The sequence below is a fragment of the Chiloscyllium plagiosum genome, unplaced genomic scaffold, assembly GCF_037043375.1.
Source record: "Chiloscyllium plagiosum isolate Xiang-an unplaced genomic scaffold, Cpla_swu_hap1 HiC_scaffold_2, whole genome shotgun sequence".
NCBI lineage: Eukaryota > Metazoa > Chordata > Chondrichthyes > Orectolobiformes > Hemiscylliidae > Chiloscyllium > Chiloscyllium plagiosum.
This window is the reverse complement of record NW_028270140.1, coordinates 27,223,191-27,250,823: the sequence shown is the minus strand read 5'-3', so window position 1 is coordinate 27,250,823 and position 27,633 is coordinate 27,223,191. Positions and strand designations below refer to the sequence as shown.

General features: G+C 40.3%; 1 protein-coding gene across 3 annotated transcripts in view; it reads left to right on the top strand.

The window, feature by feature from the left end:
* The window catches only part of cntln (centlein, centrosomal protein), a 470,872-nt gene that overhangs the window by 190,097 nt on the left and 253,142 nt on the right, over positions 1 to 27,633 (top strand). For all 3 annotated transcript variants that reach the window (XM_087995387.1, XM_087995398.1, XM_087995382.1), the window contains exons 12-13: positions 5,143 to 5,264; positions 6,533 to 6,658. In XM_087995387.1, coding sequence (XP_087851513.1) covers positions 5,143 to 5,264; positions 6,533 to 6,658 — 248 coding nt within the window. The remainder of the gene's footprint in view (positions 1 to 5,142; positions 5,265 to 6,532; positions 6,659 to 27,633) is intronic.

Genomic DNA, 27,633 nt, shown 5'->3' with positions numbered 1-27,633 from the left:
GGGGAGACACTGAATGAATACTTTTCGTCGGTATTCACTCAGGAACAGTTCATTGTTGCTGATGTGAATACTGAGTCACAATTAATTAGAATGGATGGCTTTGAGGTATGTAGGGAAGAGGTGTTGGAAATTCTGGAAAGGGTGAAAATAGATAAGTTCCCTGGGCCTGATGGCATTTATCCTAGGATTCTCTGGGAAGCAAAGGAGGAGATTGCAGAGCCATTGGCCTTGATTTTTATGTCCTTGTTGTCTGCAGGAATAGTGCCAGAAGACTAGAGGATAGCAAATGTGGTTCCCTTGTTCAAGAAGGGGAGTAGGGATAACCCTAGTAACTATAGGCCGGTGAGTCTCACTTCTGTTGCGGGCAAAGTCTTAGAGAGAATTGTAAGGGATAGGATTTATGAACATCTGAATAGGAATAATGTGATCAAGGATAGTCAGCATGGTTTTGTGAAGGGCAGGTCGTGCCTCACAAACCTTATTGAATTCTTTGAGAAGGTGACAAAGGAGGTGGAGGGTAAAGCGATAGATGTGGTGTATATGGATTTTAGTAAGGCGTTTGATAAGGTTCCCCATGGTAGGCTACTGCAAAAAATACGGAGGTATGGCATTGAGGGTGAGTTGGAGGTTTGGATTAGGAATTGGCTGGCTGGAAGAAGACAGAGGGTAGTAGTTGATGGTAAAGGTTCATCTTGGAGTGCAGTTACTCGCGGTGTTCCGCAAGGATCTGTTTTGGGACCATTGCTGTTTGTCATTTTTATAAATGACCTGGAGGAGGGGCTAGAAGGCTGAGTGAGCAAGTTTGCGGATGATACGAAAGTCGGTGGAGTTGTTAACAGTGAGGAAGGATGTGGCAGGTTACAGCGGGATATAGATAATCTGCAGAGCTGGGCAGAAAGGTGGCAAATGGAGTTCAGTGTAGGTAAGTGTGAAGTGATTCACTTTGGTAAGAGTAACAAGAAGATGGGCTACTGGGCTAATGGTCGGATACTTGGTAGTGTGGATGAGCAGAGGGATATTGGTGTCCATGTACACAGATCTCTGAAAGTTGCCACCCAGGTAAATAGTGCTGTGAAGAAGGCATATGGCGTACTGGCTTTTATTGGTAGAGGAATTGAGTTCCGGAGCCCTGAGGTCATGTTGCAGTTGTATAAGACTCTGGTGCGGCCGCATCTGGAGTATTGTGTGCAGTTTTGGTCGCCATACTATAGGAAAGATGTGGAGGCACTGGAACGGGTGCAGAGGAGGTTTACCAGGATGTTGCCTGGTATGGTAGGAAGATCGTATGAGGAAAGGCTGAGGCACTTGGGGCTGTTTTCATTGGAGAAAAGAAGGTTTAGGGGTGACTTGATAGAGGTGTACAAGATGATTAGGGGTTTAGATAGGGTTGACCATGAGAACCTTTTTCCAAATATGGAGTCAGCTATTACGAGGGGGCATAGCTTTAAATTAAGGGGTGGTAGGTATAGGACAGATGTTAGGGGTAGATTCTTTACTCAGCGAGTCGTGAGTTCATGGAATGCCCTGCCAGTAGCAGTGGTGGACTCTCCCTCTTTATGGGCATTTAAATGGACATTGGATAGGCATATGGAGGACAGTGGGCTAGTGTCGGTTAGGTGGGCTTGGATCGGCGCAACATCGAGGACCAAAGGGCCTGTACTGCGCTGTATTTTTCTATGTTCTATGTTCTACGACATACCCTTTATTTTACGATTATCCGTGTGCCTAAGAGTTGCTTAAATGACCCGAATGTATCTGACTCTATTACCTCTACTGGCAGTGCATTCCACGCACCTACCACTCTCTGTGTAAAGAACCTACCTCTGACATCTTCCCTAAGCCTTCCTCCAAACACCTTAAAATTATGTCCCCTCGTGATAGCCATTTCTGCTCTCGGAAAAAGTCTCTGGATATCCACTGTATCTTTGCCTCTCATCATTTTGTACACCTTTATTAAGTCACTTATCATTCTTCTTTGCTTCTATGAGAAAAGCTCTAGTTCCTTGAACTTTTCTTCATAAGACATGCCCTCCAATCCAGGCAGCATCCTGGTAAATCTCTTCTGCGCCCTCTCTAAAGCTTCCATATCCTCCCTATAATGAGGTGATCAGAAGTGAACACAGTTTTCCAAGTGTGGGCTAACCTGGGCTTTCTAGAGCTGCAGTTTAACCTCATGGCTCATAAAGTTCAATCCCACTGCTAATGAAAACCAACACACCATACACCTTCTTAACAACCCTATCAACTCAGGTGGCAACTTTGAGGGATCTATGGACGTGGACCCTAAGATCCCTCTGTTCCTCCACACTGCCAAGAATCCTGCCTTTAACTCTGTAGTCTGCATTCAAATTTGACCTTCCAAAATGAATCACTTCACACTTGTCCAGGTTGAACTCCATCTGCCACTTCTCATCCCAGCTCTGTATCTTGTTAATGTCCTGTTGCAACCTACAACAACCTTCCACACTATCTCCAACTCCACCAATCTTCATGTCATCGGTAAACTTACTAAACTACCCCTTCCACTTCCTCATCCAAGTCATTTATAAAAATCATGAAGAGCAGAGGTCCCAGAACAGATCCCTGTGAAACACCACTGGTCACTGAGCTCCAGGCTGAATACTTTACAGCACATCCTCCATCTTAAATCAACCTGTTCGAGCATATCAGCCTGTTTCATGTTGTCCTCACAAACAACAAGGTCCCTCTCATGAATACTGAAGCAAAGTATTCATTAAGGACCCCTATCCTCCAACTCCAGATACAAGTTCCCTCCACTATCCTTGATCAGCCCTAACCTCCCTCTGACCATCCTCTTGTTCCTCACATAAGTGTAGAATGCCTTAGGGTTTTCCTTAATCCCAAGAGAAAGTGAGGACTGCAGATGCTGGAGATAAGAGTCGAGAGTATGGTGCTGGAAAAGCACAGCAGGTCAGGCAGCATCCGAGGAGCAGGAGATCGATGACTCAGGCAAGAGCCTTCATCAGGAAGGGCTCTTGCCCAAAACATCAGTTTTCCTTAATCCTACCCGCCGAAGCATTTTCATGCCCCCTTCCAACTCTCCTAAGTCCGTTCTTCATTTCCTTCCTGGCTACCATGTATCCCTCTGGAGCACTATCTGATCCTTGCTTCCTCAACCTTAAGTAAGCTTCCTTCTTCATCTTGACTAGATGTTCCACATCTGTTGTCATCCAAGGTTCCTTCACCCTACCATCCCTTCCTTGCCTCAGTGGGACAAACCTATCCGGCACGCTGCAATTGCATCCTAAACAACCTCCACATTTCTGTCATGCATTTCCCTGAGAATATCTGCTCCTAATTCATGCACCACAGTTCCTGCCTAATTGCATTGTAATTCCTCCTTCCCCAGTTGAGTACTTTCCCATATTCTCTGCTTCTGTCCCTCTCCATGATTGTAGTAAAGGTCACTGAGTTGTGATCACTATCACTGTAATGCTCTCCTATAATTAACTACTTTTTGTCTTTCTCCTTTCTTGAATGACAGTGCTATATTAGCTATTATAATCTGCTGCAATACTTCCGGAATCTAATTAATTTTGGAAGATTATAACCAATGTCTCTACAATCTCTGCAGTTACTTCATTTAAGACCCAAGAACTCTTCCCATCTGAATCTGGGCATTGTCAAACTTCAGGTCTAATCATTTCCCCAGCTCCTTTTGCTAAATTTCTCCCTCCCTTTCAGTTGTTTGCTTTATTTGGGGATTTTAAAACAATCTTCGACAGTGAAGAAGCCTCCGTCATTGCACAGGTTTCTATTATCAATTTACTCAAACTCTCTCTCAAGAAGAATCAGCATTCACTTTTGCAACTGTTGCCTGATTTAAAACTTGTAGAAACTTCTTTTATATAATACTGGCTGGTTTTCTCTCTGGCTCTGCTTTCGCCCTCTATTATTTTCTTAGTCATTCTTTGCTGGTTCTTAAAAAAAGTGCCCAGTCTTCTGATCTAGCATGAACTTGACATTATTATACATTGTGTGATATGATGCTTAATTTAGCATTATCTTTTAGTGGATGCAACCATACCCCTTGCCAATGCTCAATGGAAACGTTACCTCTAATAGTCCATCTTGGTTGCATAGCAACCCAGAGTTTGTTGCTCAGGTCGAGAGCAAGTTGATTCATTTAAGTTACCATGTGTAGTCATGCAAAAAAATTGAAAAGGGCTGAGTACTTAAATGAATGGACTATGCACAATAAAAACTTATGGGGAACCTTGGCCAGAACCCCGTGCTTAAATAATTTTTTTGCATGACATCATTATTGCATTGCTCCAACAACTGCTGAAATTAAAAACTGCCATTACATAACATAAACTTTTTTCAAGAATCGTGCTTTACCTTGATGTCTCATACTGAATTCACTTTCTGTCAACCTATTTAAAAGTACATATGTATATGTCAGTTAGTGGCACTGTTTTCAAGTTTCATATACGGTATTTCTGTGTTCCCTTTATTATCCTTTTTTCAATCTTTCATCACTTCAGCGTTTAATATGGCCATTGCAATACTTTAAAAAAAACTGACAATGAAGAGATATTTCTTTGCTTTTAGTGTTCATAAATTTATGAATTGTGTTCAGAGATGTAAGTGACTGTCATTTATCCATCTTCAAATTCTGATACAAAGAAAGTGCATTGTTGCCAATCTGATAACATTAAACTCTTGCCTTGCCAAATTAAGTGAAAACTAGGGCATTACAAGACAATAACAAATTTACTGTATTCGTCTTTCAGTCTATGATTAGTAAGACAGACAGCAGATATCAATACTATTAATATAGATCTTTATGAATTTGATAACTTGTTCTATTTTACTAAATCATCAGACTGTTTTGACTCTCATTGAGACCACCTGCAGAATAATTTATTTTGAAATCATACAGTACCATTGATTATTAGGTTGTCTTTAATTGTGTTTAATTGTGCTTGGGAAAATTAATGATAACAAATCAACTTGCAGTTGTTCACATAGGTGTCATTAATTTTGAATTAAAACTGGTTGTTTACTTATCATAATGAAACTAGACAGACTTGGTCCAGTTTATAATATATTAGGTCAATGAGAACACTGTTTCACTGATTTAAATAATTGTGCTGTTGCCTTTAATTTCCTGCTTAGGACAAAGAGAATGAGGAATTGAAGAGAGCTCATGACCAGCGACTGGAGCGTCTACGAGCTTTACAGAGCAGCTATAGAACGCTTAAGGGCCAATTAAAGAACCTGGAAGGGGAACAAATCAAGTAAGAACATGCAAACTTTTGGTTCAATTGAAAATGACTTGATGTTTGTATTCTGATCTTTGATTTATTTAGCTCTGGCAATGAATCTTGCCTGAAAGAGAAACCTTTGATTCAATTTAGATTATTGTACATAAAAGAAAAATGCAAATGCAGAAAATTTAGAATAAAAAAATGAAAATTCTGGAAATATAATGAATGAACACAGGCTATATATATAGGCTTTGCAAGACATGCAAAAAGATTTATTTGAGATACTGATTGTCATGTACCCCTTTTTGCTTATGTTTTCATTATGCTGTCTTTATTTTGCCATATTATTCTCAACGTTCATCAACAAGGCTTACTTACGAATTAGCTGTTTCAGTGTACCTGTCAACAAAGTAGGAAGCGGAAATTATAAAAATGCCAGTAAAACATTCTTCTTTGTGTGTAATAAAATAAAAATGGTAAATATTCTTCAAATCATTTAAATTATATAATTACGGAGCCAATACTTTTTTCTAAACTCTACTCGGTACTGGATAAAGCTAAACCAGTCATGTGTTCGAAAATAGGTGATATACTGGTTTGAACCCTTCAGGGACCAGAGATAGGATCTAGCACAAACAGATGGCTCAAAAGTCTCCTTTTTGTTTGATTACTGTTAAGGATTCTAAGTTCCCAGTGGAAACAAGTCTACAGTGCATAATATGCACATAATTCAACAATAATTGGACAATAGGATAGCTGGTGCAGATAGGTGGCACATATCTCTGAGATTTGGTTTAATTTTAACATTTACTGGGGTAAAACTATCCTGCATTTAACTTATAATATATGGACCCAGCCATGTTTGGCTGCATGAAAGAAAACATCCCTAATTATGAAACTATTTATTCTCATATAAAATACAATATTTATATTAAAATATGTCAAATAGAGTTTTCCTTTTCCACATTTTGGATAAACAATGCAAGGAATTTATTTTACTTGCAGATTTGCAATGACAAAGGTGTATTTTAAATGTTCCTGTCAAACATTTGAATAGGATCTTGGCATTAGATTTTAGTTAAGAAAATTGTAAAATGTTAAAATGGTTGTTTGGTTTCAGAATTGTTTGTATAATATTTGTAGGGCAATAATGCTATTTGTGTTTGTATACTAAATTCTGGTGTAATTCTTAGGAACTATAGAGATTAGAAATATTTTTCTAACCCTGAAATCTTAATGTTGGGAAAAGGAAAGAACCTCTCAATAATCCCATATTTGTGGTTTATATCATGTTCCAGAAATAAAAGCGGCAAAAGCAAAATACTGCGTGCTGAGCCCTGGCAGTTGCGGCAAGAAGACTGTGATGGTGTATGGAATGAACTAGCATACTTCAAACGGGAACACAGAAAGCTATTGACTGAAAAGTGAGTTTCTTCTTTTTTTGCAAATTTACACATGCAGAGCCATATCACTTCCGTCTGATCTTCTGCTGCTTAAATGCCACACAGAGGAATTCCTTGCAAGGATAAAACAGGCAAACTTCTTTTATCAAATAAGCCAGTCTCTTCCTATCAGCTGTAGTGACAAGTTTAGTAGTGGTAACAGTATCTGTATAATGTGATAGGGGGATTGTGTTAATTAATGTGGCTCTCATCTGTTGGAGGTGTCACTCTTCATTAGCCTGTATTTTGCACACTGCCGTGCTTCATTTGTTGAATAAGGTGGTGAGGGGATAACCTAGCCAGCCGTGTTCGTTTGATCTCCTCACTACATACGTGATATAGAAGGCCTCATCTCTCTCTGTTCCCTGCTCTGTCCTGCTAATCCCAGCTGAGCTCATTATGATGTAGCCTTGCTGCCTCTCTTGGAGCCAGAGCTGTCCAAGCTAATTACTGGTAGCAGCAGAGCTAGCTGCTAAGGGTCTGGTGCACATCTACTAACACGGTCCTTGGTACTGACCTGGAGAGAGCACAGGGGAGTCACTTTCTTCCTTGCTGTGCATAGGCTGTCCTCAGGGGTTAGCATTGATCCCTTCATAGAGCTTTCAAGTAGTAGTGAGTATTAAATAAAGCATTAAAGAAAACGTGTATTTTCTGAACTAAATACACAGAATATTACTTTGATATTGTGGTTTTTGGTCCCTTAAAAGAAATTCAGTACAGGTACATTTTTTCAATGTAATGTATTTTGTTAAGACAAAATAACCTAAATTAATAAAGGCAATAATCAATAAGTAGTATGCAAGAAATATAATCCATGACTTTAATAATTCTAAAGGAACTATGAACTTAGTTATTATTTGTAACTGGTGTGAAAAGCATTTGCAGCTTTCTGTAGGTTAAAGGAACATTGTTGTCTGGCAGTTTTTTTTACATTCTTTAATTTCTGGCCTGAAAGTTATCTGATCCACAATCTCAAATTTGATGCAAGACAGTAAATCTCCACTAGTGAAGTACAATTTGATGGTATATTTGTTGTAATATTACACCTATTAACTCATGCATTTCTAAGATAACTGGGAGGATACTTGTTCATTGCCTTATTTTTGTCTTAAATGTTGCCTTTTAACTTTTAAGAAATAAAGCCTTTTTATGCACCGAGCAGCAGTAGTAATCACTTCTGACAAGTTAGTTGTATTTTCGTAATACTTGTAAATAAAAAATGCAATTTGCTACTTCTAAACAGACTAGAAGTAAATTTTTAATAACATCGTACATTGGAAGTTGTAACCAAGGTAGTGGAACATTTTCTCTTTGAACTCCCAAAACAAGCATAGAAGATGATGTGCTTGTATGATAAAATTTTTAAAAAATGATAATCATTTCCTATGGTAGCAGTCTGACGTTAATATGCCATATATCAAATATTCACAAAAGCATAATGTCAGTTACTTTACACCACTCACATTACTGCTGAAAGCATTACGATAATCTTTTTATTCAGCATTATGTATTACCCTGTACGAAAATTCCACAGAGAACACATAAGTGACAATGTCAGTCAACAAATAAAATATACTTTAGAAGGCAGTAACAGAATCACATTATCGGTACAGTGTCAGCTTCCACAATGTATGTTAAGCTATGTTAAGCTTTTGCATTTTTATACACAAGGGGCAGCCTAATGGATATCTCATGGATATGAGATTATAGTTGAATTTTACCTTAACAAAACAGATGGATCCACTGCATCTCTAACAGTTTTTGTAGTTCAAATAGTTTATTCTAACTGTTTGGTTCAATAATAACAAGAAAACAGCTGATCTTATTTGATCAAGGCTACAGTTTTTTTTTGCATTTCATCTCATCTTTCCTCTTCTGTACACAATGGTTTTTACTCTATTAGGTCTGCTAACCAATACTTCTCAAAGCTGCCCTATACTTCAGTACTGCCACTACCTATCATTGCAATACAAATGAAACAATTAATCAAAGAAGAGAATAATTACCCTGGACACCAAAGTGGCTGTTAAGTAGCCAGTACGTGTGCAAAATGGACTGGCGATGTCAGCTGGTAACAATGGCCTTCAGGATGTGTCTGTGCATGTGCTACTCCTGTCACCATGTCTGCACACTTTCCCTTTATTTCATCAAGAAGTAGCATTTTAACCATTTGCAGCCAAACAAAAAGCAACGTTTTTCAAAGTTTAAGACATATCAGCATATTTCTCTGGCAACTAGGATTTGTAAGCTGATGTGTGTTCAGTGACTACGTGTGTTAAGTACTCCATTCCTTCAAAAATGCTTCAGGATATCTAATGCTCATGACAGATGCAGTGTAAATATTTTCTTTTTCCAAATATTTTAATTTTGTTGAATTATAGGATGCGAACATTTATTGACTATCCCCAACTAACCTGGAGAAGGTGGTGACAAGTTGATGCTCTAAATAGATAGTTTGAATAGAATTTAGACCCACAGTACTGTTAGGATTAGATGTTAGGTGGCAAATGCGGTCAATGCCACCTATAGGTTACGCCAACAGTGTGCACATGTGAAGAAGATGACTTTGCAATTTGAAGTGAAGAAAGAGGCACAGGCAGATTCCAAGATGGCACAGCCCAATGTTCCAGCTGGATGTGATCCAAGACTCGTGAAGCCTAGGGATGACAAAGGGGAATAGAAGGGTGTTTGGAGTTGGAAGTTTACCGTTAAACAATCAAGACAATTGGGTGTGGGCAGTGATAGCCATCTCCTGGTGCAGCTCCCCTCCACCCTGCTTTGTCTGCAGGATATGGCACTCATGCACTGATGAGAGCCCACTCTCTCATCTGTGCAGTGACCCTACTGCATTATGGATAATCACACTGTTGATTTTATTGCGATAATTTGATATTAATAAATTGCATACTTGACAATTTCACTCAGAAGTCGTTGAGAGTTAATTCCATTGCTTTGAATCTTGAGTAATTGATAAAGGGCCTTATGACAATCCAATAGTTTCCAAGTCACCATTGCTGAGGCTAGCTTTATGTTCCAGACTTATTTAATCAATTGAATTTAATTAATAATTTGTTGCGGTGGATTGTGAACTTATCCCTGCGTTATTAAGCCTGGTCTCTGGATTATTACTTAAGTACCATAATCACGTGCTATGGTTTGCTAAACTTCCAAGATGAAAAATTCATTCTCCTTACAAAGCTCCATGATTTCTTGTATATTCAGATAGCAGAACAAAGAGTGACCTTCATAATCTCAGGATTTCCCAAAGGATTTTATGGCCAATGCGCTACTTTGGAAGTGTAGTCACGGCTTAAAAATAATAATTTGTGAGTTGTGGGTATTGCTGTCTCGACCAGCATTTCTTGTCCATCCCTAATTATACTTGGAGGAAAATTCCACAAATTTTACCCTAAAATAATGAATGAACAGCAATATAATTTTGAGCCAGAATAACCTGTGACTTGGAGGGGATCTTGGTGGTGTATGCAGGTATTTGCTGTCCTTGTCCTTCTAAGTGTAACAGGTTGTGGGTTTGGAAGGTGCTGTTGAAGGAGACTCTGCGAATTACTACAGTCTATCTTGTAGGTGATGTAATTACTGCCACTGTTTAACAGTGATGGAGGGACAGAATGGTGAATGTACTGCAAGAGGTGCCAGTCAAGTGGAATATTTTTCCTGGATGGTGTTGCTTATCTTGACTGATGCTGGAGCTGCACTCATTCAGGCAAGTAGAGAGTATTCTGTTGCACTTCTGCCTTGTGCCTTGTCAGGTAGAATTCCTCCTGGAGGCACAGTGTTTCCATGGTAGATCAAGTGCAGGGTTTTGTCAATGGATGTGACAGTGTGGTGATTCAACTATTGAGTTGCAAGGAAAGATTGGTTAGGTTCTATCTTGTTGGGGATAATCATTGACTGGTATTTGTGTGGCGAGAATGTAACTTGCCACTTATCAGTCCATAACGAGAGTGTAGTGCTGGAAAAGCGCAGCAGGTCTGGCAGCATCCAAGGAGCAAGAGAATCGACGTTTCGGGCAGAAGCCCTTCATCAGGAAGATTTGCTGTGCTTTTCCAGCACCACACTCTTGACTCTGATCTCCAGCATCTGCAGTCCTCATTTTTGCCATTTATCAGTCCATGTCTGGCTGCATGGACTGTTTTTGTATCTGAGGAATTGTGATTAGTGCTAAAGTTGGTGCAAGCATTGTGACAGCCAATTTGCACACATCATGCTTGCACAAACAGCAATGTGATGGTAACCAGATGATAAACTTAATTTTACATTGTTTTGGCTTGACAGGTCTGTTGTATGAGGAGAGCTTGATTTGATTGGCCCGTATTCACGAGAGGAACGAGAGAGGCCATGATTGAAACATATAAAATCCTAACAAAGCTAAATAGATTAAATGCAGTGAGAATGTTTCACCTGGCTGGGAGTCAAGAGTTAGGGGTCACAGTTTCAGAATGCTGAGAGATAAGTAACATTTCTTCACTCAGAGGGTGGTCAAGCTATGGATTTTTTTTTATCATAGAGCACTGTGGAGGCAGGTGACCAAGTGCATTCAAGAAAGAGGTTGATACATTTTTCTGTAATAAAGGCATTAAGGTGTATGGAGAGGAAGCTGGAATATAGTATTGAGTTAGAGAATCAACCATGTTCATGTTGAATTACGGAGCAGGGTCAACTGAACAATTGACCCACTTATGTTCTTAGTTTCTGTGTACTATAACCTAACTATCGGAATAGCTCATCGCATGATACCAAAGGCAAATGGAGAGTATTTTGTTACCTTTTTAGACACAGGCTATTGTAATGCCTTTTTCCTCTTTCAGTTAAACAAGACAGATCCCCATCTGTCACAGCTTTATCCATTGATTTATCAATGTAACTTCTCAACTTTCTACTCCAATTTGCATTATTTAATCTGCCTCTTAATTGGATACTGTCAGCAAACCTGGCCATATTACACTCTTTCATCACCAAAACCATTTTTAAATATAATAAAAATTAAAGGCCAAGTACAGATCTCTGCAGGCCACCATTCGTCACATTTTGCATTATTTCTACTCTCTTCCTCCTGTCTCCCAACTTTGTCTCCATTTCTGTGACTGGGTGTGACATTTCATTCATATATCTGTCACCAGACTCCCAAAATAACTGGTCTTCTTGGAAATCTGTTGTGGCAGACGGCTTCCTGGCAGATAGCAGAAATGCCTTAGGAATGTTCTCAAAGAAAACCTGTAGACCAAATATCCTGTCAATTCATAGAAGACTTTATTTTGTGACCAACAAAAATAGAGAAGATTCATTTGGGATGGTGCCAAACACATTGAGAAACTTCATCGAGGGTGTACAGAGGTGAAGTTGAGACAGTGTAGGGAGTGCACAGACCTCCAACCACCTTATCTACCCCATCCTTCAAGCACCATGTCAGAGTCTGCAAATTATGAATTGGATTTTTAAGCCATTTCAGAGGCTTTGTATCAGAGTGGAAGCAAGTCATTCACCGTCCTGAAGTTTAAATGTGAAAAGACAATTTTCAGAACAAAAAGAGATTATAATCTCTATACTACCTTTCTTTATAAAGCTAATATTTACGGATTGACTGGTATTTGTGGGCATTTTCTTGTTTTAGGAATTCATACTGGAAAATTTATCCAATTAACCACCTAAAGTAATGGAATTTGTCATTGTGGAAGCACTGAGCTTGAAGTCTCAACTTCTGTGTTGCAGAAAAAGAATCAAACATCAATAACTTAATTTCAATATAACATTATTCTCACGTGACTTCTCTACCCACTCTCACTCTTACGTCAGCCTCTTAGATTGTTCCAACGTTGTTCACACTAACCTTGAGTACATCATCTGCTGTTTTGATCAGGCATCACTTGCATTCCAATCTCAAAAACAAACAGAGGATAACAAAGAGAGAAATAAGGAAGGAGAGGATCAAATATGAAGGTAGGCCAGCTAGTAATATTAGAAATGATAGTAAAAGTTTCTTTCAATACATAAGAAACAAACGACAGGCAAGAGTAGACATTAGGCCACTTCAAACTGATGCTGGAAGCCTAGTGATGGGGGATAAGGAAATAGCAGGAGAACTTAATAAGTACTTTGCGTCAGTCTTCACAGTGGAAGTCATGAATAATATCCCAACAATTAAAGGGAGTCAGGGGGCTGAGTTGAGTATGGTTGCCATTACAAAAGAGAAAGTGCTAGAAAAGCTAAAAGGTCTTAAAACTGATAAATCTCCTGGCCCTGATGGGTTACATCCTAGAGGGAGGTGGCTGAGGAAATAGCGGAGGCGTTGGTTGAGATCTTTCAAAAGTCACTGGAGTCAGGAAAAGTACCAGATGATTAGAAGATTGCTGTTGTAACCCCCTTGTTCAAGAAAGGATCAAGGCAAAAGATGGAAAATTATAGGCCAATTAGCCTAACCTCGGTTGTTGGTAAAATTCTAGAATCCATCATTAAGGATGAGGTTTCTAAATTCTTGGAAGAGCAGGGTCAGATTAGAACAAGTCAACATGGATTTAGTAAGGGGAGGTCGTGCCTGACAAACCTGTTGGAGTTCTTTGAAGAGGTGACAAGTAGGTTAGACCGGGGAAACCCAGTGGATGTGGTCTACCTAGATTTCCAAAAGGCCTTTGATAAGGTGCCACATGGGAGGCTGCTGAGCAAGGTGAGGGCCCATGGTGTTCGAGGTGAGCTACTGGTATGGATAGAGGATTGGCTGTCTGACAGGAGGCAGAGAGTTGGGATAAAAGGTTCTTTTTCGGAATGGCAGCCGGTGACAAGCGGTGTCCCGCAGGGTTCAGTGTTGGGGCCGCAGCTGTTCACATTATATATTAATGATCTGGATGAAGGGACTGGGGACATTCTAGCGAAGTTTGCCGACGATACAAAGTTAGGTGGACAGGCAGGTAGTACTGAGGAAGTGGGGAGGCTGCAGAAGGATCTAGACAGTTTGGAGGAGTGGTCCAGGAAATGGCTGATGGAATTCAATGTGAGCAAATGCGAGGTCTTGCACTTTGGGAAAAAGAATAGAAGCATGGATTACTTTCTAAATGGTGAGACAATTCGTAAAGCCAAAGTACAGAGGGATCTGGGAGTGCTAGTTGAGGATTCTCTAAAGGTAAACATGCAGGTTGAGTCCGTGATTAAGAAAGCGAATGCAATGTTGTCAATTATCTCAAGGGGGTTGGAATATAAAAGCACTGTTGTGCTACTGAGACTTGAAAAAGCTCTGGTTAAGCCCCATTTGGAGTACTGTGTCCAGTTTTGGTCCCCTCACCTCAAGAAGGACATACTGGCACTGGAGCGTGTCCAGCGGAGATTCACACGGATGATCCCTGGAATGGTAGGTCTAACATACGAGGAACGGCTGAGGATCCTGGCATTGTATTCATTGGAGTTTAGAAGATTAAGGGGAGATCGAATAGAAACTTACAAGATAATACTTGCCTTGGAAAGGGTGGATGCTAGGAAATTGTTTCCGTTAGGCGAGGAGACTAGAACCCGTGGACACAGCCATAAAATTAGAGGGGGTAAATTCAGAACAGAAATGCGGAGACATTTCTTCAGTCAGAGAGTGGTGGGCCTGTGCAATTCTTTGCCACAGAGTGCAGTGGAGGCTGGGACGCTAAATGTCTTCAAGGCAGAAATTGATAAATTCTTGATGTCACAAGGAATTAAGGGCTACGGGGAGAATGCGGGTAAGTGGAGTTGAAATGCCCATCAGCCATGATTGAATGGCGGAGTGGACTCGATGGGCCGAATGGCCTTACTTCCGCTCCTATGTCTTATGGTCTTATCATTTGAGTTTTACAATTTCAGATCATAACCTCTGCCCCCATAGTTTGAGTGATAATGATAGATGATTCTGTTATTCTCACTTAAACTTTCTCTACAGACAAATTTTTCTTGTTGCATTACCAAGCATTTTGCTTTGCACTGTCAATGTCATTGAATCTCAACTGCCTTCCCATTGTTCTTTTATTCCCTTCCTACCTACCTCTCTCTGTTTTTAAAATCTGTTACACACTTTTTTGTTCCAGCTTTTCTGACAAATCCTTGACCTGAATATTAACTCTGTTTCATTCTCCATTTCCATTCTCACTGTCTGATCTGGTGAATATTTCCAGCATTTTCCATTTTTATCATGATAGTATCTAGACTCATGGAGCAATTGTGATGAATTCTGTCTTTTTTTTTGAGATCCAAGATTTTAGATCAGCAAAGCCAAAAAATGGAAAAAACACAAAGAAAGATTGTGGGATGTCAAGCTCTTGAACGATAAGCAGAAAGAAGAAGATACCTATAACTAACTTAGGGCTTCATTTAAAATTGTCAGCCAAACTCAGTTTTAGATCTTTGCAGTCATGTCCTGGTTGAATTTTGTTGTAACCTAATGGTATTACATTTCGAGTTTAATGAAATTTAATCGAATTAAAGGGATTGCTTAGTTAATTTCTTTTTATCTAGATTGCTTGTGGGTGTTGAGACTAATGAATGTCCTTTGCCTTTGGAGAGCAAAAAAGAAGCAGATTATTGCAAGAGGCTATCTGAAACGAATATGTAATTTATGAAGATACCTTGGCTATGTTGAGCAGTTTTGAACTATAAAGATAGATAACATGTAAATTTGTACAATTATTTACTTGGTGTAATTGCAGAAAAAAAGTGCTGCAGATTCCCTGTTACATTATTCATAGTGAATCAGAGTTAGACTGCTGAAAGCAGAAGGAGGAATACAATGCACATTTCTATTGAAGTAATCTGGAAAGAATCAAAAACAAAATTCTGCAGATACTGGAAGTCTGAGATTAAAACAAAAAATACTAGAAATACTTAGCAGATTTAGCTGACTTTTGGAGAGAAAAGCAGAATAAATGTTTCCGGTCCATGACCTTTTATGAGAACTGGACCTGGAGCTTCAACTCTCCCTGTGTACAAATGTTGCCAGACCAGCTGCGTATTTCCGACATGTTTTTATTTCCGATTTGCAATGTCCATGGCATTGTATTTCTGTGTAGGCATTTATTGCTCTGTCAATTCTCTTTGAATTATATCACCTTGAACAAATTCTGATCTTCTGTCCAGTAAACTTTCAGTTTGTTTCTTCCACTGGGTTCACTTGCTGTTTTGGTATTGCTGTTTGATGAAGTATCAATTAGAACAGTCACATCTCCTTCCTTCATAGTTGCCTCCTGTTCCAAGTTTCTCCACGTGAATGATGACTGAAATTCCATCTTCTGTGTTTTGCATTTGCTAATAAATACATACCTCCTCGGCTTTTCTGTATTCCTTGAACCTTTATTCCCCTGCATCATAAGATCCATGTTCAATGCTATGCAACCTCGCATACACCTGCTTGACTTCTCTCTCTTCAGCTGTATCAATATTGTTTTCATCTGCGGTTTCATTTCATCCTTTACCTCATCCTGTGCTTTAAATAAAAGCACTATTTGTAGCTTTCACGTCTGAATGATCATACATTGGTTCCCAGTTAAATAGGTCTCAATTATAAAATTCTTACCTTTGTTTTCAAATTCTTGCAAAACCTCAGCAATCCCCAGCCACAACACACTGTATATGCCTGCAATCCCCTCATCCTGGTCTCGTGAGGATCCCTGGTTTCAATTCCTCTGTCACAGCAGCTGCCTGACCTCTTGAGCATTTAGAGCAAATTTTATTTCAGATTTTCAGAATCCACAGTATTTTGTTAGAATCATAGTCATAGAGATGTACAGCATGGAAACAGACCCTTCGGTCCAACCTGTCCATGCTGACCAGATATCCCAACCCAACCTAGTCCCACCTGCCAGCACCTGGCCCATATTCCTCCAAACCCTTCCTATTCATATACCCATCCTAATGCCTCTTAAATGTTGCAATTGTACCAGACTCCACCACATCCTCTGGCAGCTCATTCCATACACTTACCACCCTCTGCGTGAAAAAGTTGTCCCTAGGTCTCTTTTATATCTTTCCCCTCTCACCCTAAACCTATGCCCTCCAGTTCTGGACTCCCCAACCCCAGGGAAAAGACTTTGTCTCTTTATCCTACCCATGCCCCTCATAATTTTGTAAACCTCAGCCTCCGATGCTCCAGGGAAAACAGCACAAGCCTGTTCAGCCTCTCCCTGTAGGTCAGATCTTCCAACCCTGGCAACATCCTTGTAAATCTTTTCTGAACCCTTTCAAGTTTCACAACATCTTTCCGATAGGAAGGAGACCAGAATTGCATGCAATATTCCAACAGTGGCCTAACCAATGTCCTGTACAGCCGCAACATGACCTCCCAACTCCTGTACTCAATACTCTGACCAATAAAGGAAAGCATACCAAACGCCTTCTTCACTATCCTATCTACCTGCGACTCCACTTTCAAGGAGCTATGAACCTGCACTCCAAGGTCTCTTTGTTCAGCAACACTCCCTAGGACTTTACCAGTAAGTGTATAAGTCCTGCTAAGATTTGCTTTCCCGAAATGCAGCACCTCGCATTTATCTGAATTAAATTCCATCTGCCACTTCTCAGCACATGGGCCCATCTGGTCCAGATCCTGTTGTATTCTGAGGTAACCTTCTTCGCTGTCCACTACACCTCCAATTTTGGTGTCATCAGCATACTTACTAACTGTACCTCTTATGCTTGCATCCAAATCATTTATGTAAATGACAAAAAGTAGAGAGCCCAGCACCGATCCTTGTGGCACTCCACTGGTCACAGGCCTCCAGTCTGAAAAACAACCCTCCACCACCACCCTTTGTCTTCTACCTTTGAGCCGGTTCTGTATCCTAATGTCTAGTTTCCCCAGTATTCCATGAGATCTAACCTTGCTAATCAATCTCCCATGGGGAACCTTGTCGAAGGCCTTACTGAAATCCATATAGATCACATATACTGCTCTGCCCTCATCAATCTTCTTTGTTACTTCATCAAAAAACTCAATGAAGTTTGTGAGACATGATTTCCCACGCACAAAGCCATGTTGACTATCCCTAATCAGTTCTTGCCTTTCCAAATATATGTACATCCTGTCCCTCAGGATTCCCTCCAATACCTTGCCAACCACTGAGGTCAGGCTCACCGGTCTGTAGTTCCCTGGCTTGTCTTTACCGCCCTTCTTAAACAGTGACACTACGTTTGCCAACCTCCAGTCTTCCGGCACCTCACCTGTGACTATTGATGATACAAATATCTCAGCAAGAGGCCCAGCAATCACTTCTCTAGCTTCCCACAGAGTTCTAGGGTACACCTGATCAGGTCCTGGGGATTTATCCACCTTTTACCGTTTCAAGACATCCAGGACTTCCTTCTCTGTAATATGGACATTTTGCAAGATGTCACCATCTATTTCCCTACAGTCTATATCTTCCATATCCTTTTCCACAGTAAATACTGATGCAAAATATTCACTTAGTATTTCCTCCATTTTCTGTGGCTCCACACAAAGGCCGCCTGGCTGATCTTGGAGGGGCCCTATTCTCTCCCTAGTTATCCTTTTGTCCTTAATATATTTGTAAAAACCCTTTGGATTTTCCTTAATTCTATTTGCCAAAGCTGTCTCCTGTCCCCGTTTTGCCCTCCTGATTTCCCTCTTAAGTATACTCGATTTCATTTTAAGTTATGTTTCAACTATACAGAGTTAGTCTCTGTATGTCATTCCATTTTGGGCAATGTACCTCAGCGTGGCATATTAACATAAGAAGTTGTACAGCAGAGATTCAAAGCTGTGATCACTGGACGAGAAGGATTAAAACATGACGACAGGTTGCATAAACCTAGGCTAAATTTCTTTTGATTTTAGAAAAGTGAATATGGATTAATTACGTTAGATGCAGAGAAGCTGTTTCCTTTGGTGGACAAGAACGGGAGGGCAGAATCCGAACATTTGAGTTAAGCCATATAAGAGTAAAATGAGGAAATGCTTCCTCAAAAAAAAGATGTAATTGAAACTTGGGACTGATTGTGAATGCTTGTAGTCTTCACGACTGAGATTTGCAGTTTTTCTTTTGGGTAAGGGTGCCAAGGGATGTGGGTTAAATGGTTTTGAACTGCAAATCAGCCATAATCAAATTAAATGGTGGATCAAGGCTAAAGGGGCTGAAGAGGCAATTCCTAAAACTGAGTTTTGTTTGTCTGCTCTGTGTATCACTTTGACATAATTTGTGTGTAATGGTAAAACAATAATAGCAACTTGTATTCATAGAACATCTTAAATTTAATAAAATGTCCCAAGACACTTCACAGGAAAATATAACATTGAGTCAAATACAGAGGTGTTCAGTCATATCACTAAAAGGTTGACCAAAAATATTTGTTTAAAGCAAGAAAGTGACACAGAGAGGCAGCAAGTGTAGGACTGAAATTTAAGAGCTTGGCTATCAATAGTTATGAAGTTGGACAGAGTTGACTTAAGTGATGACATGGATATGTGGTGGAGACTCAATCTGGGATTGAATATGACTCCAGGGCTTAATCACAGAATGTTGCTATAGTGAGGAAGAAAGGAATCGTTTCAGTCTTCACAGTATTTAATTGAGCAAGGTTTCTGTTCATTAGTGATAGAGGTTGCATGGGTGTTGCGATCATTTTTTATTTGTTCGTGGGATGTTGGGTATCACTGACTAAGCTAGCGTTTATTGTTCGTCCCTAATTGCCTTGGAGAAGCTGGTGAAGAGCTGCCTTCTTGAACTGCTGCTGTGTTCTGCTTGTAGGTAAATGAACAGTGCTGTTAGGAAGGGAGTTCCAGCACTTATATCCCATGACAGTGAAGGACCAGCGGTATAGTTCCAAGTCAGGTGATATGTGACTTGGTATGGAATTCCCTTCTTAATGGCATTGTGAGTCAACCCACAGCAGGTTCAAGAAGGCAGCTCACCACCACCTCCTCAATGGCAACTAGGGCTGAGCAATAAATGTTGGCCAGTCAGCGACACACACATTCCAAAAATGATTTTAAAAATGTGGCAGAGTTTGTTGTTTTGAAAAGTGCTGCCTAAGGATCCTAGGTGAGTTAGTGTACCACATCTTGTAAATGTTGTACATTGCTCCCATAGAATGAATGTTGAAGGTGGTGGATGGGCTACCATCAAGCAGGTTGCTTTGTCCCAGATGGTGTTGAGATTCTCAAGTGTTGTTGGAGGTGCACTCATTCTATCATTTGTAAATTGTGCCTAGTATCTGGTGGATAGGCTGTATGAGACATGAAGCAAATTACCTATTGCAAAATTCCTACCCTCTGACCTGCTCTTGTAACTGCAGCACTTATATCATTGGTCTGGTTTAGTTTCTGGCCCATAATAACTCCCATAATATTAATAGTGAGGGTTCAGTGATAGAAATAGTATTGTACATCCAGGGGAGATGGTTAGATTCGCTACCACAAAGTGCAGTCGATGCTGGGACAGTGGCTAAATTTAAGGACGAGTTAGACAGATTTTTAATTGCTAATGGATTGAAGGGATATGGAGAGAGAGCAGGAAAATGGGGTGAGGAGCATATCAGCCTTGATTGAATGGCGGAACAGACTCAATGGGATGAATGGCCTAATTCTGCTCTGATATCTTATGAATTTATGAAGATTCTGTCTTGATGGAGATGATCATTGTCTGGAATTTGGTTATCCATGCAACACTGGAAGAGACAAGAGCATTGCTGATAATGCAGATCTGGATGTCATCCGTGTACGTGATGTGTTTTCTCATGGTGTTGTCAAGAGTCAAGATCTCGATGAAACAAAGGAGTGAGCCAAGGGTAGATCCTTGGGGGATATAAATTAGGAAATGAAGTCACTGTTAGTGATTATTTGACTATGGTTACATTGGTAAGAATGGAACTTGCTGAGAGTCGTCTTGCATAGCTGTGTGACAGTGGAGAGAGATTGGAGAAGGATGATATGGTCAGTCACATCAAAATCTGCAGACAGCTTGAGAAGTGGAGGAGGGAAAGTTTACCTTTCCTACCATCACAAAGTATGTTATTTGTTACTTTGGTAAGAGCTGTTTCAATACTACAGCAGAGGTGGGAATCTGATTGGAGGAATTCAATATTGACCTTTCTGAAAGATGGACGTGAGCTTGGAAGGTAAGGCAGCATCCGAGGAATTGAATTGAATTCAATTTATTGTCACATGTATCGAGGTACAGTGAAAAGCTTTGTCTTGCAGATCACATAGCTAAATAGCATAGATAAGTAAATAATAGGTACACAGCAGCAAAACAAAAACACAGGTACAGGTAAGTGCTAAGAGTTTGTGAGTCCATTCAGTATTCTAACAACAGTAGGTAGAAACTGTTTCGAAACGGCCTAGTACATGTGTTCAGGCTTCTGTACCTCCTCCCCGATGGTAGAGGTTGTAGAAAAGCATTGCCAGAGTGGGATGGATCTTTGAGAATGCTGGCCGCCTTTCCTTGACAGCAGACCTGGTAGATGGATTCTATAGATGGGATAATGACCTTTGTGATTGTCGGGGCCGAGTTCACACTCTCTGTAACTGTCTCTGATCTTGAATGGTACATTTGCCATACCAGGTAGTGATACATCCAGACAGAATGCTCTCGATGGCGCACCTATTAAAGTTGGCAAGAGTATTCGCCGTCATGCCAAATTTTCTCAGCTGCCTGAGGAAGAAGAGACGTTGTCTACATGAAGAGTCCAAGAAAGCTTGTTGTTGATGACCACTCCCAGGAGCTTGACACTCTCCACTTATTCCACCTCTGTGCTGTTAATGTGCCGGCGGGGGGGGGGGGGGGGGGGGGAGGTGGTGCGATAGTCAATAATGAGTTCCTTGGTTTTGCTGGCATTGGGAGTGACGTTGTTCTCAGTGCATCATTTTCACAGGTCTTCCACTCTCATCTACGGTCTGTTTCGTTGCTATCTGAGATTCAACTGACTATGGTGATGCAATCAACGAACCCGTAAATGGCATTAGTCTGGTATTTGGTGATGCAGTCATGAACATACAGCGAGTACAGAGACTCCAGTGTTGAGTGTTAGTGAGGATGAAATATTGTCCCCAGTCTTCACTGATTGTGGTCTGTGTGTCAGGGAATTGAGGATCCAGCTGCAGAGAGTGGGGCTTAGTCCGAGATCACAAAGTTTAGTAATCAGTCTCAAGGGGATAATAGTGTTGAAGGCTGAACTGTAGTCGATAATTAGGATTTTTACATGGCTGTTCTTGTTTTCAAGATGATCTAGGGAGGAGTGAAAGGCAAGTGATATGGTATCTGACATGGATTTGTTGGTCCGATAAGCAAATTGGAGCCGATCAAGAGTAGTGGGGAGGCTGGAGTTGATTAATATCATTCAAAACACTTCATGACCATCAAAGTTAGGGCCACCGGGTGGTAGTCATTGAGACATGCTACATGACCCTCTTGAAAGAGGCAGGGACAGTGGCCTGCTGCAGGGAGAGGTTGAACATGTCCGAGCTGACCTCTGCCAGTTGATCTGCGCACACTCTGAGTGCATGACCTGGTACTCCGTCTGGTACCATCGCTTTCCTTGGATTCACACGAAGGAAAACTGATCTGACCTCTGATGCAGTGACTGTTGGGATAGGTTTGTTAATAATTGTTGGAATAGGTGTTACCTCTCCACCAAAATTCTGCTCAAAGCGAGCATAGAAGGTATTGAGATGATCTGGGAGGGATGTGTCATCCTCTGCTATCTTGCACTGTCTCTTTTTAGAACCTGTGATATGAGTCCTTGCCATAGTGGTTGGGTGTCGGTCTGGGTCTCTGGTTTGGATCAGTATTGGTCCTTGGCTGTCTTAATGGCTCTGCAAAGGTCATACTTGGATTCCTTATATTTGAGTGGGTTTCCTGATCTGAAGGCCTCACACCTGGTTTTTAGCAGGCTCTGTATGTCCTGATTCATCCAGGGTTTCCTGTTGGGGAACACACAGATTGACTTCCTCGGTATGCAGTCCTCCACACACTTGCTGTTAAAGTCTGTGATGGTGGTGGCCTTCTCGTCCAAGTTACCTGCGGACTGTTTAAACATGTCCCAATCAGCTGATTCCAAACAGCACAGGAGTTGATGCGCTGCCTCCTCTGACCAGGACGACACCCTTCCTCCTGTAAAAATGCCATCTCTCATTCCCAATTCCTCCACTTTCGCTGTATCTGTTCCCAGGATGACCAATACCACTATAGAAAATCCCAGATGGCTTCCTTCTTCAAAGACAGCAATTTCCCCCTTCCACATGATTGACGATGCCCTCCAGCATGTCTCCTCCACTTCCTGCATCTCTGCCCTTGAACCCCACCCCTCTCAACACAACAAGGACAGATCTCCCTGGTCCTCACCTTCCACTCCACGAACCTTCATATACATCACATCACCCTCTGCCACTTCTGCCACGTACAAAGAGATGCCACCACTAGGGAAATATTCTCCTCCCCCCCATCATTGTTCCTAAACGACCATTCCCTCTGCGACTCCCTTGTCAGATCCACGCCTCATACAAATCCTCTCCCCACTCCCCACACCTTCCTCTGCAACCACAGGAAGTGCAAAAATGTACCTACACCTCCCCCCTCACCTCTGAGCAAGGCCCCAAAGGATCCTTTCACATCCAACTGAGATTTACTTTTACCTCCCTAAAGGTCACCTACTGTATCCGTTGCATCCGATGTGGTCTCCTGTACATCGAGGAGCCACAACGCCAACTTCCAGGTCATTTCAGAACATCTCTGGGACACCTTCACCAACCAACCCCACTCCCCCATGGCTGAACATGATTACTACCCCTCCCACTCCTCCAAGGACATGCAGGTCCTGGGCCTCCTCCATTGCCAAACCCTAACCACCCGATGCCTGGAGGAAGAAGGCCTCATCTTCCACCTTGGGACCCTGCAATCACACGAGATTCATGTGAATTTCACCAATTTCCTAATTTCCCCTCCCCCCACCTTATCCCAGTCCCAAGCCTTCAATTTGGCACTGCCCTCTTGACCTGTCCATCGTCTTTCCCAATTATCTGCTCCACCCTCCTCTCCGACCTATCACCTTCTTCCCCACCTTCATCTGCCTTTCACATTCCCAGCTACCTTCCCGCCCCAGCCACACCCCCCCCTCATTAAACTGATATATGAATGAAAGATGTGGATGCTATTGTAATAATCACTGTATTAATTTAGTATTGAACAGTTTCATTTCATCATGATTTGCATTTATGTGTTATCCCTTCTCACCAAGTGTCTTACATTTCTGTAAATTATTTGAGATGCAGTGACTGTGTTAGAAACAAAAATGCAACCGTTTCGCTGCGATCTCACCAGGTAGTGGAGAAAATGTTTAAGGTGATGGCTTTTTTTGTATTGAAGTGTGGGTCAGTTTTCAAATAAAAACACGTGTTGCTATCTTATGTCATTTTTCTTGTGCCAATTTAAATGCTATGATGATTAGGAAATTAATACTTTTCTTGTGTGTTGTAGCCTTAGGTTTAATGGAGCAGTGATAATTGTTGAAGATATTTGTGAGTTGTTCTAATTCTGCTTCTGAGTGTATTAAAATCCCCATATGTCGACACAATACAAAGGCATTATTACTATGCGATTGCATCAATTAATGAAATTAGTGACAGCGAAAACCAAAACATGGCCCTGAAAAATTAATAAATAGTCCTTAAAATATTTCAGAAGGAGCCCTGGTGTGTGCCTTCATCCCAGAACGAAATCCTGTGAAGTAGGAATCCACTTTATTTCGATACTGAATGATCTTCCATTCATTGCAAAGTTACCTAGGAATTTGGAGCAAGGCTGAAAAATTGCATACAAATCAAATAATGTAGAATTACAGCAGATCTGACAGTAACTGTACAGAGAAAAACAGAGCTAAGGTTTTGAGTTCAATGTTGATTCTTTTCAGCTGACAGACTTTAGCAGTTGTTCTTTCATTACTCTTTATGTTGCAAAATAAAACACAATGCTATTAGAAAACCTATGCACAATCTTGTGGATTTTAGTATTATAAAATTGTTTTTTCTATATATACTTCAAACAAAAGTTCATCTCTTATTTAATGGCTGAGCAAACGTTTTTGCAGCACACCACTGATGACATCAATAAATGTTTGCCAAAATCTCCTGTTTTACTGCTGTCCAGATGTTTGCATTGAAAAGGAAACATATTAATCCACAAGAACTGATAAATGTTCAAAGCATTTAGGAAAAACAACAGAAATGGGTTTTTTTGCACATTCCTTAGTGTGAATTTGTGACAAAATGATTCAGCCTGTCAGTAAAATTAAAAATAAAGCACATTACTTGCACCAATGAAATTTGATCACCTTGCATCTGGAACACTTCGCTTACTGAGATTTTGAGTCAAGGAGCTACAACTGTGAATTCCCACCAGTCCTCCAAACATTTTTGTTGAAGTATGTGTGAAATAAGTGCTGTCTGGTGATCTTATCAGCTCATCTGTTTTCTGCTCCATGGTTATAATAGTATTATGGGTAGTTCATAGGGGACCAGGGTAAGCTCGCATCTCTTGAGGTTGTCTATTTTCCTTGTCCCAAGTAGGGATTTTCTAAAAAAAACCTGTCTAGTGAAACAACTAACTTCTATGAGCATGACTTTTGTAAAATGTGTAACATTACTTGGTGATGGTTCTACATACAAGTGTATTGTACTTTACTGAAGTTACAACTTAAAAGGGAATCCACAGTACTTTTTTTTAGTAAAGGTCAGAACCACCTTTCACCATGATATTTCAATAATTTGTATATTCCTGGTAACATGTGCCTTGTTCTTTGATTAAAAAGTATAGAATGCCAATTATTTAAGTATACTAATATTCTACTTACAATACATTTTATATTGGAACTGAAATTTATTGCAATCTCTATTTACATTTGATCAACTAACCAAGATTGAAATAAAAGCATGGTTTTGTAGGGTAATCACTGTTGTCTAAGTATAGTATTGTGTGCTTGTATCCCCCAACCAGACAGTAGGGTGCGCAGATACATGCTTTATCTTGCCGAAAAGAAAGACATGTTGGCAAAGTTTATTATCTTACACTCATCAAGACAGATGAGAGAATGCCAAATGTCATGTAAACTGTGCAGTTTACAGGACAGAAGGGATGCAGATGGATTAGGTTTGACAAGTCGAATCTGATTGACCATTGCTTGGGAGAAAACAATGGGATGTCCGAGGATATCCAAGCTTATAGTTCCTTATTGCTTTCTCCACAGCCATACCTTGATAATCAGAATAGATGAGTAACTAATCAATATTTCTTTCTCCTATGATACGAATTGTGGTGATCATTTGAAATTTGATGTTCTTGCATTTGACCTGAGCAGTATGAGGCAACATGTCTGTCTCCTTAGCGATATATGCTTAATGTGATATATTCTGGTGAGAGTCATGAATGTGAATAATATTCAAAAGAAAAACTTCCTTATGAATTGTTGAAAAAAGAGAAAAGCTTTTCGATTTATACTTATTGTGTCGACTTTAACATGCTATTAATACAAAGGGAAAGCAACCTTTTAATACAGTATAAAAAAGAATTCTGATTGGATGCCACATGGACTTTGATTGTAGAGATGTTGCTGTAAAGAATGCACCAGTTGGATGATGATTGACGTTTTGTGGCCAAGCTTTCATTGATAGTTAAGCAAGAGAGGTTGACTCAACTGGTCTAGCTTTTATCCTGAGAAATGAACCAGAGAATGTCTGTCACTTGTTTTGTTCAGTTTGCTTTCTGTCTACAAAGAACAAGGTACTGTGTCCTAATATATGTAGCTTTGAGTTTATTTCATTAATTTTAACTTGATTGTCAGTATAATTCTTCATACGTTCTGGATTATTTAATAAGTTTTATCCAATCACAGAATCACATGGATTTTGAGTTTTGTAAGGACAGACTGGTCAGGTTTTATCTGTATCTTACTTATTACAACTGCTGAAGGAATATACTGTATCAAACATGGGATGGACAGCCTAAATTCCTCGCTCGCATCAACCAGCAGTGAAATTCATATCACATATTACATGTCTGTGTGAGACGTAGAATGGCCTTTTGGCTTGACAGCAGCATCTTGTTAGTGGTGAACATAATCTGTATTGCTGGAATATAGTAGCAATGTCAAACAGTTTCATCTGTTGTTCAAATGTTTGGGATACTTTCCTCTACACATTAATGTGAGGGAGACCAGGCACTTTTCAGGACCAAATGTGATGGCCTTAAGTCTGTTCATAACTTTGTATGAAATACAGTGGGAGATTATCTGGTCAGAGGAGCTATTCTCCTGCAGGAAAGCTTTGATGTGCCCTATTTCAGTATCAAGCAGTGAAAAAATGGCTTGTGCTTTATTTACAAGGTTTCTGCTCAGGCCAAATGTTGAGCTGTAGAGCCATAGGAAACCTAATGTGTACATTGACCAGTGAGGATTGGCTTGTAATAGATGTAATTCCAGCCGATTTCTCAACTAGGACATCAAGCAAGGGGAGCTCATTTGCCTGCTTCATTTCAAAGCTAAGGTTTAATGTAGAATGGAGCCCATTAAGGCATGAAAGGATATTTGAAAATACTTCTGTCTACAGCAAGCTTATCTTCACTGGTCAATAAATGTGCAGGATTTCGTATGGTTTCACACACAACCTTTGGTCTGTCACTTGTGGTCATGAAATTGAGCAGCATCTGAATAATGTGGCCTGTGTAATGGAAATAACAATGATATTGAGAGTATGAAGTCTATTTGCAAGCAGAGTCTAACAGATCCTTAAAACCTTGTAAAATATTTTCTGCATTGATTACCATCATTTTAAAAATTATCAGAATTGGAGCATGTACCAAAAATATCAGCCATGCCATATATATTTTTATTTTGTATACTATGCTATTCCAGCATAATTTGGATAAGAACTTAAGGTTCCTTGAACTGAGGTTATCTGAACAATTGTTGAGATTTAAAACAGAGCCAGCTTC